This window comes from Lagopus leucura, unplaced genomic scaffold (genome assembly GCF_019238085.1).
Source record: "Lagopus leucura isolate 7727_CA_CO unplaced genomic scaffold, USGS_WTPT01 Super-Scaffold_100052, whole genome shotgun sequence".
NCBI lineage: Eukaryota > Metazoa > Chordata > Aves > Galliformes > Phasianidae > Lagopus > Lagopus leucura.
Genome location: NW_024962298.1, coordinates 1,658,289 through 1,670,380, shown reverse-complemented (window position 1 = coordinate 1,670,380; position 12,092 = coordinate 1,658,289). Strand labels below are relative to the sequence as shown.

Below are 12,092 nucleotides of genomic sequence, written 5' to 3'. Positions count from 1 at the left end.
CCACAGTCCCCATCCTCTGCCACAGTCCCCATCCTCTGCCACAGTCCTTCTCAGGACAGCAGGGAGAGAAATAACCAAGAGAGAACCCAGCTCATCTGATGCAGGAAGGAGAAGGGGCAAGGTCCTCATCACTGAAAAGGATCTTAAGCACTCTGGACGTGACCAGAGGTCAAGAGCTGAGCTCAGCCCTTTGCTCTGCCCTTTCTCTAAGGGGAAGAAAGCCTGCAGAGTCAGATGTGCTTCCAAATAACTGCTTACCCAGCATCACACAAGAGGCAGCCAGCTGTGCAAGGGGAGCTCCTGGGATCCCTCCAGCTGCCTCTGGTGCTACATAGTGCAGTTTGGGAACAACGTGCCCACCCTCACCCCGTCCTGCACTGCATTATGGAATCCGGGATGCACAATAAAAGCAGAGCAGTTGCCCTGTTTGAGGCCTCAGGACGGGATTTACACACAATGTGCTCAGAGAGAGGAAAAAAAGCAGACCTGCAGAACACTTTGTTCCGGCCACAGCCCAGTGCTGCAAGTCCAAGCCCCTAGGACTGCAAAATCACTTAAAGCCAGGCAGCTCCCGACACCGATGCTATTTCTTTGTCTCCACATCAGAGCTCTGGATTGTGCCACTGAAGCCAGCAGCCTTTTTTCTGCTGATAGCACACAATGTCACCTCACCTATCTCTCACTAAGGCAATCGGACATCCAAGAGCCACGGGGGGAAACAGCAAAGCAGTTTTGCCACCCGCAGTGAGGTCAGGGCTCACTCCACATTGGTTGGGGGTGTCAACAAGGGCAGCAATGCAGGGGCTGAGAGATGAAAGGGTGGCAGTGGGAGAAGCTGCTGCCACTGTCTCCCTCCTCTCCTCCAGGGCTGCAGCCTGAGGAGGGATGTTGCACACTTACCTTCCCCTCCTGGAGGGAATTTCTCCATTCTCCTGCAGTGCTGTAAGATCTCTAGGTGTCTTTGAAGCTGTTACACCTGGTGCTAGCGATGGGCTGCAGCGTGGAAGAAATTTAATGAGGTGAAGAGCCGGCAGCTCCTGCACAGCCCAGGGCTGTGGCTGTATGCTGCACCACGAGCCTGACCATCGCTTCATTCCTCTCCATCCAGAGCTGGAAACAAAACCCTGCAAGCACATCACTGTGAGGCACTGCTCCGTGTGCTGACCTGCAGGTTACTCACACTGCAGAAGCTGTATTTGCCTTTTGCTGTGCTCGAAATCATAGAAAGGCCTGGGTTGAAAAGGATCACAATGATCATCTAGTTTCAACCCCCCTGCTATGTGCAGGGTCACCAACTATCAGACCAGGCTGCCCAGAGCCACATCCAGCCACTGGAGCACCAGGAAAGTTGAAGAGGGCTGAGTGCTGCCTGCTAAACCCCCTTCCCCCCCCATTCACCCCTTCACTCACATCTCAGCCTCAGCCCAAGCAGAACTCACTTCTCAAAGGGCAGGGGTCACGCTGGGCAATGCAGGCTGTGCAGTAGGACATAGGACAGCCTCGTGATGAGCCTGCCTGCACGACTCCCTCCCTGCAATTATGGCTTTTTCTCAAAAAATCAAATCAGGAAAGAGATAAGCACAAGCTGATCCCCCTCTCAGCGATGCATCCTAGCACTAATTGGCTTTGGTGCTTCTCAGTGACAGATCCTCGCTGTTTAATGTTAAGAAAAGCCACCATCTGACACAGATGCACTGAAAGGCCAAATGACTGTACCGCATGTGTGCACTGAGCACACAGAACGGGTGGAAATTCAACAACTCAAGCCTGCTCCTCCTGCTCAGTGCAGGTCTATTCCAGGACACGCGCTGCCATCACACCACGCACCAGCAGCACAACTTTCTCTCTTCCTTTAAATAGGAAAGGGGAAGCTTCTACCCTGAAAAGCACGACCCCATCCCACACCTTCCTTCTCACTGTTGCACCAATATCTGAGCTGTTTCATTTGCCAGGGGATAAAGTTAGTAACGCATCATTAATTTTATAATAGCAACTCTCAGCCATTCTCCTTGCCAACCCTCGGCTTGGCAGCATGCTACTCCGGTCACACAGCCATCACCCTTCCCTCTGCTGCTGCCCCTCATCTCCAAGCAGCGAGGGGCCCAAAGAACAACAGATGGTGCGGAATAAAGCAGGGAAATTCACGTCCTCTGAAGTTGTCGGCACAGAGGAGCTGTTGTACTGCAGAGCAGCGCGGGATCTGCAGCTCGGTGGAGCCCCGGGGTTACACAAACACTTTAACCACTGGGGTCTTTTGTTAATGGAGGGGATGCTTCAAAGAAGCATGGGAAGGCACGTGATAGAACCAGTAAGCCTTACTCCACTCTTCCCAACCCACGGATGTCAGGCTGAGCTTTCCACGCCAGCCTCCTCCTCAAGAGCAGCCCTTTGTTCAGTTTCTGCTCAGATTCTGTCTGCCAAACCCTGGGCCACTGCAGCAGCGCGCATTTCCCTCGGAGAACAGTTACGCCGTATAAATATTGAGGCTGAGAAGCCATGTGCAGATAAGTACATCAGGTTCATTAGCAAATTAACTGCTTTATGCAAATGCACTTCTGCATTTCTCCCCATGAGTTACGGCATACTGTTTCAGGAGGCAGCTTGTTGGGTTAACACAGCCACATCGGTGGAAGACGCTTTCAGAACGCAAAAAGAATTTGGAAGGAAGAAGGCTCTAAAAATTCAATGAGAGCTATCAAGGTCACCAGAAGCCTCTCTGGAGATCACAGAGCTTGGGCTCGATTTAATGAGAGCCACAAAGTCTCCTTGAAGAGACAGAAGAAATAAGAGAGGGGTAAGGCAGCAGTGCGAGGAGCAGCCCGTACTCACCTCGGGGACTGACGACGATCCTGGGGTTCACCTTGGAGCGCCCTGCTGCCCGCACAGCCAGCTGGCAGGCACCCAGGGCCACCAGGAGGGCGAGCAGGGACCTGCTGCCCATTGCCGGTGCTGCAGAGAGCCCAGATCCTCAGCCAGTGCGGCTGGCAGCCGCATTGCTTGCCTTATACACAGGGCCAATAAGAAGTGAAGGCGGGGTCTTCTCAACGACACTCCCATTTTTATTTTTTTTTCCTCCCTTCTCCTTTTTCCTCCATTCCAACTTCTCCAAATGAAAGGTAGGCATCTGATGGCTTCATTCATCTCCATGCAAAAAGCTGGCCCGAGGCTCGCAGTGAACCTGCTGAAGGATGAAGGAGGAACGCTGTGCCTGATGTAAATCAAAATGAAAATGTGTCTGCTTGTCCAAAAACACAAGCAGACCAAGGAGGGCAAAGACTTCTCAGCAGCACTTCTTGCTCTCATGGAAGCTGCACTCTGCCAACCACAGCAAGAGCAGCGCACTGCAGAGCTCTGCCATTGGGAAACACAGCAAGGCTGCAGCAAACGTTATCTGCCCGCCTCACAGGGACATCACAGCAAAGGGACCACTTCTAATCATACACCAAGTGACCAGACAAAGAGTCTGGTGCTCTTCCTGACACAGATTCCCGAGGTATGACAGCTCAAGGTTGCTTAGTCTTACTTGCCAGACCAGTCTGACTGTCATTTGCAATCATATGGGTAAGAATGCAATCAGAGCTAAGCTTATAACATCCACTCAGAGCTATGGTTGCACCCTGAGACACACACACATCTCATGCAAGGCAGGGATGCTACGCAAAACCACCCCAGATGCTAAGCAAACCCACCCCGCAGGGCTGTGGCACGATGCTCACAAAGTCACTTTGCTTCAACACAGCCCTGCTCTCCATCAGGGGAGGCCAGGAAGGGCTGGAGCCTTTGTGAAGTGCTGTGAGGTTTGTTAATGAGAAGAGCAGGGAATCACACGCAAGGAAAAGCGAGGTCGGACGTGAGCAGAATAGGAGAGCCGCATCGGGAGCTCACAAGGACAAGAGGGGCAGCTGCGCTCTTCAAAGTTAGCATTGAAGCCCCACGGAGATGAAGCAGCACTGGAGGAAGCAAAAAATGTATATATATTAATGAGTGGACCGCTCGTGAATGTTAAGGAGCTGCAGGAATTCCCCACCAACCCCAAGCACGGGGTTTCATCTCTCTCTGTCACCAAAGACGTGCTTGGGTAATGACTGGGTGACATACAGATCATCTCTGGTTTCTCCATTTCAGACACGGGGATTCCTGCTCTTTTTGGATCACTGCTCACCTCAATGCAGCCACTGCTTCCCCACAGAGGTGATTATTTCCCTGCCTGCACCCGTGACCTCAGTAACCCTGTAAATCATTTGCCTTCGGGCGGCATAGATCAGAGAAGAATGTGTAGTCCATTAAAGCCCTTTCACACAGCCAGGAGTGAAAAAGAAACATCGGGGCATCACTCCTCAGCCAACAACCAAAGCCATGCTACCCATGTGAACTCCTTAATAAGCAGAGATGCAGCATTGTGCACCTGCCCCAAATTTAGGCTACCCTATTAAAGTTGCATATGTTATTATCTGCTTTGTCTTTTACAATCACACACAGTTGGTGGGCTGGGAAACTGGTGCTGAGCTCTTGATAAAGTGACCCAGTGGTTCTGATCAGAGATCAACTGGGAGAGCTTCTGCCTTATTAAAACTGTAATTCCTTCTGTTTTTCTCATCTTCCCTGCTCCTAACACAGCTTACCCTGCACTGTTAGCTTATCTTTATTTCCACCTACAGCTAAAGACAATGCTTTTGTATGTAACGTTCAGCTTTAAACTCCCTCAGGAGCCTGGAAGCATTCAGTTCAGGGTCCCACTCCATTTCCTGCCCTGTGAACACAATCATGCTGTAGTCCTGATGCTACTGCACCCATGCTATGCAGGAGACTCAGCAGACAGTTTGCAGAGCATTACTTTCCCAAGCACCCCTGTACTGTACCTCTTCCACCAGGGTTTTCTGCCTGGAGATGGGAGAAGGCTGAAAAACCCCAAATAAAAGGACCCTGGGGGTAGACTCCACCAGTTCCAAATGCTTAGCTGACAGTGCCAGCAGTCAGCACTGCTGTGCACCTGGGCTCCAGGAGATCACACACCATTAAATAAAGAGTGCTGAGAGGCCTCTGCAGGTCAGCTCATCAAAGGAGCCCACAGCAAAGGAGAAAAGTGGTGGAACACAAGCATGCTGTGTGCTTAATGTTCAACAAGGAGCAGCCAAGCTTGAAGATGTACAAGAAGGATTGCAAAGCTGACTTTAAGGTTGTTCCAGGTCTGCATCGGTTTGCAAGGAGTGCTGAGCACGGAGCTGTGCCCTGAATACAGCCACAACTGCTCTGTGTTAAACATGCGTGCACACATCCCAAAGCAGACAAGCATCTCTGCACATTTGTTTATGTGGGACCTTCTCTAAACCAGCTCAGCCACACACTGCCTCCAGAATGCATAAACAAGAGATCAGATTCCAGGTACAACGCTCCTTCCCCTCAGCTCCCTCCTATTCTGCCAGATCACAGCGCTCAGATCCTAAATAGATCAGAAGGGAGCTTCCCTGAAGAACCCTGTGACAACCAGAAAGCAGGTTTTCCTCAGCAGGATCAATTTTATTCAGTAGCTGAGATAGGATGCCTGGGCCACAAGCATCCAAGCAATCTGTTATGAAACCTCCCAGTTTTAGTTGGCATCTCATCAGGCCCATTAGAGGAGAGGAGGTATGCTGGAACACTATGCACAAGAACTCAATAATAGTCTTCAGCATGACCCCACAAACAGACTCTAGGTGGAGTGGGTTAGGATGCAGACAATATCTTCCACAGAAAATCTTGCAATCGTGTGAGAAACCAGCGTAAGCATTACTTGAACACTCTCATCCTTGTGAAAGATACGTAAGATCTCTCTGCTGCGTCACCTCTTCTAGAAACCTAATAGCTGCATCTCTATCTCTGGCAGTTATCAGCCATGGCACCTTCAGAAAAGTACAAAGAAGGACCTTTTTGAACGTGGCACAAAGGGCTGAGGATGCTCACCAGGACTGTCAGTGCACGTGCATTTCCACAACCCCTCCCTGGATGACAGCCTGTGTGTTTTGGCACAGAGACCCTGCTGCAAAACAGACTGACAGCCCACGACATTGGGACACAACGTAAATTACCACTGTGGAACCTTGGAAGGCCAGAGCTGCTCTTTCTTACCTTCTGCATTTTTCCTTTGGGAGCAGGTACTCATAAGCATGGAATCTGAGATGACAGAAACAGGGAGCAGTGCTGATCTACGTACCTTTCAGTTCTCAGACCAACTGAGGTTGAAAGGAAGCAATTAATCGCTTCACAGTAAGCTGCCACCTTCCAATTTCAATACATTCTTCCCCCCCCCCACCCTCACATTCATTGCATTGTGGTGGTCACCAATGGGGCAATCTTCCAAAGCTGCAGCCCTGACAAGGCTGCCATCGCTTCACCCTCTCAGGCACACTGCTTTCACAACAAGCCCACCCCCATCAGCTCATTAAGCTGGCCCAGATCAGGGGGCTGATCAGTTGGTAAACCCCCTGCTCTCAGTTAAAGAGAAGCTCTCACATGCCAAATGCCACCCCTCAGGACTTTGAAATCAGCCAGAGAAGCAATTGTGTTCCCCAGGACATTTTTAATATATCTACTTCCTTTACTTGCCAAGGGAAGCTTGCAGCACAGCAGTGTCCCTTTGCTGGGATGTGCCTTCCCTTTTGCAGCACAGGTTTCCTTGCTGAGGAAATCCCAGTGGCTCACCTCGGCAGAACACCCCATGCCAAATGCTTCGTGATGCTGTTTGCTGATCCTAAGGTCCTGCTTCAGCTAACCCCAAAGCAGAGCTTGGTCTGAAAGGCACACGCTTGTCAGGCAGCTGTGTTATAACTGAATGGCAGCCACATCAACAAGCAGTGCTGTTGATAAGCAGCACAGTAAGCAGTCGCTGACAGGGCAGAAAAGGAAGCAGGATGAGATACACATCTCATGCACAGATTACCAAGATTGTCCATACCCCTCAGACATGGATTTCAGCAATTAATAAAACCCTCAAGAGTGATTCAGTTGGAAGGCATCTTCAAAGATGAAATCCAACAGCCTAACTTTTGGGCTTAGAGGTCACCTCTAAGCCTCTTTTTCTCCAAACCAGGCAATCTAGGTGCCCTCAGGCCCTACCCACATCCTTCTACCCGCTGTGTTGCCCTCCTCTGGATGCTTTCAAGTACCTCAACATCCTCTTTACATTGTGAAGCACAGAACTGTACACAATATGCAAGGTGAGGTCACACTAAACATCAAACATAGGAGAGTCACCTCTTTTGACACAATGTGCAGCCCTTCCCATTTGGAAGGAAATGCAAACAAAAATAAGTTGCTTCGTTGAGGTTGCTCTGCTTCCACCATAAAAGCAGCACATTGAAATATTAATGGCACACAGTGCATCAGCTCTGCCTTCTCAGAAGGGCCTCGATAGCCACACTGCTTGGCTTACCTGGAACTCTTGGTGTTTCTGTTCCTGAACATCATGCTCTGCTTCCTGGCACGGCCTGGATTTCTGCTCAGTGGTGCCACTCATCTCCTGCAGGAATGGCTGTGTTTCAGCAGTTGGCAAGCAATTCCCAGTCCTGCTTTGAAAGGGTCACTCGACACCCTATATATAAACTTACCAGAGAGCTTTATCAGCCCTGTTAAACCCACAACATCCTCTACTTATGAATAGAAGTTAAGATTCCTGCCTTGCAATCTGCTCTCCCAGCCCCTGCCATAATATGCTTTTAAGCCTACATTTTTCATTTATACATGGGGAAATCAGTGTAAATTCACCTGGCCTTCAAGAAATCACTTCAAACTACAGCTGGAAAAACACCAACAGTGTTGACTAGGAATGCAGGAAATGCGGAGGCTGCTTAGAAAAGCACACTGCTTCTAAGATATGAAGTTGACCTTCTGGTGTTCAAGTACTTCTAAACACTGATTTCTGCCTTGCCAGAGATGGAAAGATCTCTAAGATGTTCTATTGCCTGATCCTCCTTCCTATCTTGGCCCAGGGCTGTCTAGCAGAGGCCAAGTGACGCAGAAGGTAAGTGTCAGCTCTAAATTCAGAGCCTGTCTGGTGGCACGAAGGCTCTGTTTCCCCAGACATAGGAAATCTGCCATCCCTTCCAGCAGGAGAGTGGGAGCAGCTTGGGATCCCACCACATGCTTGACCTGCCTGACTTGCCAAAAGCGACCCGTCAAAATCTGTCAAAGGGAAAAGTGCCTCTTGTCTTCCTGCTTCCCATCTGCCCCACCTCATAGACTATTTTATCACCTGCATCCTGGTTATTGCATCCCCACGACGTTTCCACCCAACTCATTTGGGAAAAGCAACTGCAGGAAGTTGTAAGCAGCATCAAGTCACAGACATTGGGGAGGAAGGAAGGGAAGAGCAAGAAAATGAGGTGGAGGAAGAATAAACGGACGTGAATTGCCCAGCCAGACAGCAGCTGACAGGATCCACAGGGTGACTGAGTTAGGCATAACTGCATATTCTTTGGGAAGCAATTCTGAAACGTTTCATCACAGGGAGCTGCACCTCAGCAAGGAATACACCAGAGCAGGATGGCCAGCACTCCTCCCTTCCCTGAAACTGGGCTGTGTGCAAATAACCCAATTAGCACAGAGGTAAACAGTTTGGAGGCTGCTCTGTGGGATGCCAAGGTGACATGCTGAGAGATTACAGAGCTCTGCTGTCACTAGCAACAGTTTCTGCTTTGGAGATTAAATACCCATTTTCTTCCTGGCTGCCCAGCTCTCACCTGTTGCCACTCCAGTGACCACAGTTTACAAACTAGAATAAAATAAGCCTGGTGGGATCTGTTAACGACTTACACCCCACTTTTGGCTCTGAACCTCCCTGACCCTCAGATCAACTAGAAAAACCTACTGGCGTGCATCTTTATCCACTCACTCTGCTCTACTGTTAGGGGCCACTGCGGGAGGACTTGGGATTCTGGCACCGACCCTGCAAAGCCCATTTGATGCTTTTATCAGCCCTGGAGTGGAATCCCATGTCTCTCCAGCTTCTCCCTCAAACTCAATACCTGAGCTAATGCACCCTGTGCAACTTGGTAGATCATGCTTTTAAATCAGCAAGGCATTCATTTAAGTAGGAGGGAAAGAGAGGTCTCAAAATGACTTCAGGAGAACCATTCCATGCACCGGCAGCCTGGAACATCCAGAAGCCAGCTAGAAAGACCGTGCTCAGAAATACTCCTCAGAAAGCCTTGGCTCATCCTAATAGCAATTTTACCTTACTATTATTCCTGTTAAGGGATTTTGATGATGTTTGGTTGGAAGTTGTTTGATTTTCCTTTATAAGTTTCCAGGCTCAGTTCAGAAGGACTTGAGCCAAGAAGCTTCAAGCTCAAAACCAATAGCTCAGTCAATTGTCTTGGCATCAAAGGATGTATCAGGGAACGTTTATCTTCTCCCCTTTGAAATTTCCATTCTGTCTACTGTAGTTTTATTCAAACCAAGCATTCTTCTAAAGCAGGACTACAACTACTAGTAGTCATAAACTGGAAGAAAACATTAGGAAACGTGCTAAGAAAGGGTTTGACTCCCACCTCTTCACAGGCACATGGGTCAGCTGTGCCCTGTCACCTGCCCTGACTCTTACCTGATTCCTGACCAGGAGGCCCAGCATCACTAAAACTTTCCTTCCTTGCTGGAAATTCTGCCTGAGAAAGAAGGAGATTTTGTTATTGCCAAGGAAATCCCAAAGCTTGTGGCAGCCACCACGTCCTGCCTGCCCCTCCGTGTTGAGCTCACCCAGCCAACACAAAGCTAACTCAAGAAGAAAAGCTGCAGCCTATTCTGTATTTCCTGGCTCCTCAGTGTTCCCTGAGAACAAAGCTGAAAACAAGCAGGAAACTACCAAGCCCTATACAAATAAAGTCAGGGATATGACAGATAAATTTCCTGCTCCTGTTTATGCATGAAAGCTTATTGCCTGGGTGTTCAAGGTCATTCCCTCCCTTGAAAGTTGTGCAGGAAGTGCAGCATCCTGGGCACAGCAGCATTGGAGAAACCTGCCCTAAGCAGCATTCACAGCTGGTGTGTCACTGGAGCTGTGGGGGCAAAGCACACATCCCACACTGGATCTAGGTGCAGGGAGGACAGTGTTCCCCCAGCTCAGCACACGTGTGCACGACAAGCAGAATTCCTTTAGCAGCAGAGCCCTGCAAGTAGTGGACACTCAGAGCCTGTTTGGACTGGGAGAAACAAGATGTCTTCTGAGATATGGGAGAGCCACGTGGGAGGGCGAGTGGAATTCAGAGCTGGTTGTATTAAAGCCAGAAAAGCTGAAGAGCTCCAAACTTTGCAGGTTTAATATCTGATCCAACAAACCACCCCAACACCACGTCCACACAGAAACGCTGAATACCTCAAATGTGCATTTCTGCTCCTGGAAGGGATCTTGCTGTGTTCACTTCACACGTGGGAAGACTCCAGCATCATTGTGAAAGCAGACGAGGTGAAGTTGGGCATCACACGGTATGGGGGATAGCACAAGTCTGGGAGATTCTGTTTTGTCTCCATTTCACCTTCCTGCTGGAAAATTATCCTCCCACAACAGCACTTGGATCCCCACAGGGACAGTCAGCTCAGGATTGTGTTAGGCAAACAGAAACAAGGCAGGTGGTGGAAAAGCCATCAAGGTGGCCAAAGCAGGGCCAAAGAAGGGCACATATGGTAAAGAGCTTAGATCCCAACCCCTGCATGTGTGTGTGACACTCCTGCATTGATGGTCAAGCATCGGAACAAATAACAAGATTACCAAAACATGGGAGTATCAACAGCTGCTACTGTTATTGCTGAAAACTCCCACTGTTACTGCTTCCCCTTGTCAGTTCCATTAGAAGCAAAGAGGGAACTGAAGCAGGCATTTCTTTGAAGTCAGAAGCAAAAAGTCCCTAAGAAAAGAACCTACGTCAGGAACCATGGCCTGACCTCCACCCTTCCTAATGGGTCAGCCAAATGTTTTCAGCAAACACCTTCCATCTGCTCCTGCAGCACAGTCGGGATGATGCTCAGGCCACAGACGCTTGGCTGATGAACAGCATGTGACAAAGGTTAGGTACACAAGCAGGATGCAGACGTGCTGAGCCCCAGCAAAGTGGATGCACCTCTAACCCAAGCACAGATGTGGTGATGAGAGGTGGTACAGCAGGGAAGGTGTCAGAGCAGTGACATTAAGGCAGGACTCCAGAGATAGCACGTTGCAATTTGCTCCCAAAAAAAACAGAATTTGTTGTGCTCCAACCACTGGCAATTCAGTGTCTGAACTAAACTGCTTTCTAAGAGACGAATGCCAGCATTCTGCACACTTATTCCAGCTCTTTTTTGATACCTGTCTTTGAATGCAGGCCCCACCAGTGGCTATTAAGAGCCAGGACAGGTTCAGACAAGAGGCTGAGCTTTCCCTGCACACCCCACAGCTTTCATCTCAGAGCAAGGAGGCAGGAGGTGCTCGGCAATTACAGCAGCCGGGAAGGCAGCGCTCACCTGGCTGCTGTGCAGCTGGTCTCCTCCAAGAGCCTCCTGCATCAAAGTTTCCCTTCCTCCTCCTCCATCAGCAGCGCTGCAGGGACCAGGCAGAGCCTCTCCCCCCTTCCCCACAGCTCTAAATTTGCCTGCTTGCTGAACACGTCTATTCTAGGCAAAGACAGGCGAGATGAGGGAAGCGAAGCGCACGCATCAATCGTGTCGAGAACAACATCAGTGCCAAGTTCTTTCTCTGCTATAGCTGCTTCAAAGAACGTGTCTGATGTGGTGCTACTCTAAGCCAAGTTACTTAATTTGTGAAAGAAAAAGAAATTCTCTCCACGGAAAGCAACCAGCTCTCTGAGAACACGGGGAGAAGTAGAAATAGCCCACGTAATGGGGAAAAAGAAATATTTAAGACAACACATTAGTCAAAGAGATCAAATCTTTAGAGCAAGGAAAGACAAAAGAAAGACCATCTGGGGACACCGATAGCCCCAAGCTGTTCCCAGTCTGAGCTGAGACTTGACAGGGCACAGGCAAGCAGTCCCAAAGCAAACTCTATGCAGGTCTGGGGGAGCTTTGTGGCTCCCAGCTCCAGCATCACCACGACATCTGTGATACAGCTAATCCTCAGCCTTGGGAGG

General features: G+C 49.6%; 1 protein-coding gene across 3 annotated transcripts in view; it reads right to left on the bottom strand.

Annotated features, from left to right (window-relative positions):
• Positions 1-3,005, bottom strand: part of SEMA7A (semaphorin 7A (John Milton Hagen blood group)) — a 22,209-nt gene extending 19,204 nt beyond the window's left edge. For 2 of the 3 annotated variants that reach the window (XM_042885778.1, XM_042885779.1), the window contains exon 1: positions 2,830-3,005. In XM_042885778.1, coding sequence (XP_042741712.1) covers positions 2,830-2,941 — 112 coding nt within the window. In that variant the 5' untranslated portion in view covers positions 2,942-3,005. Of the gene's footprint in view, positions 1-900; positions 1,201-2,829 lie in introns of those variants that run through there. The other variant, XM_042885780.1, reaches the window with a different exon arrangement.
• Between the last annotated feature and the right edge of the window lie 9,087 nt (positions 3,006-12,092).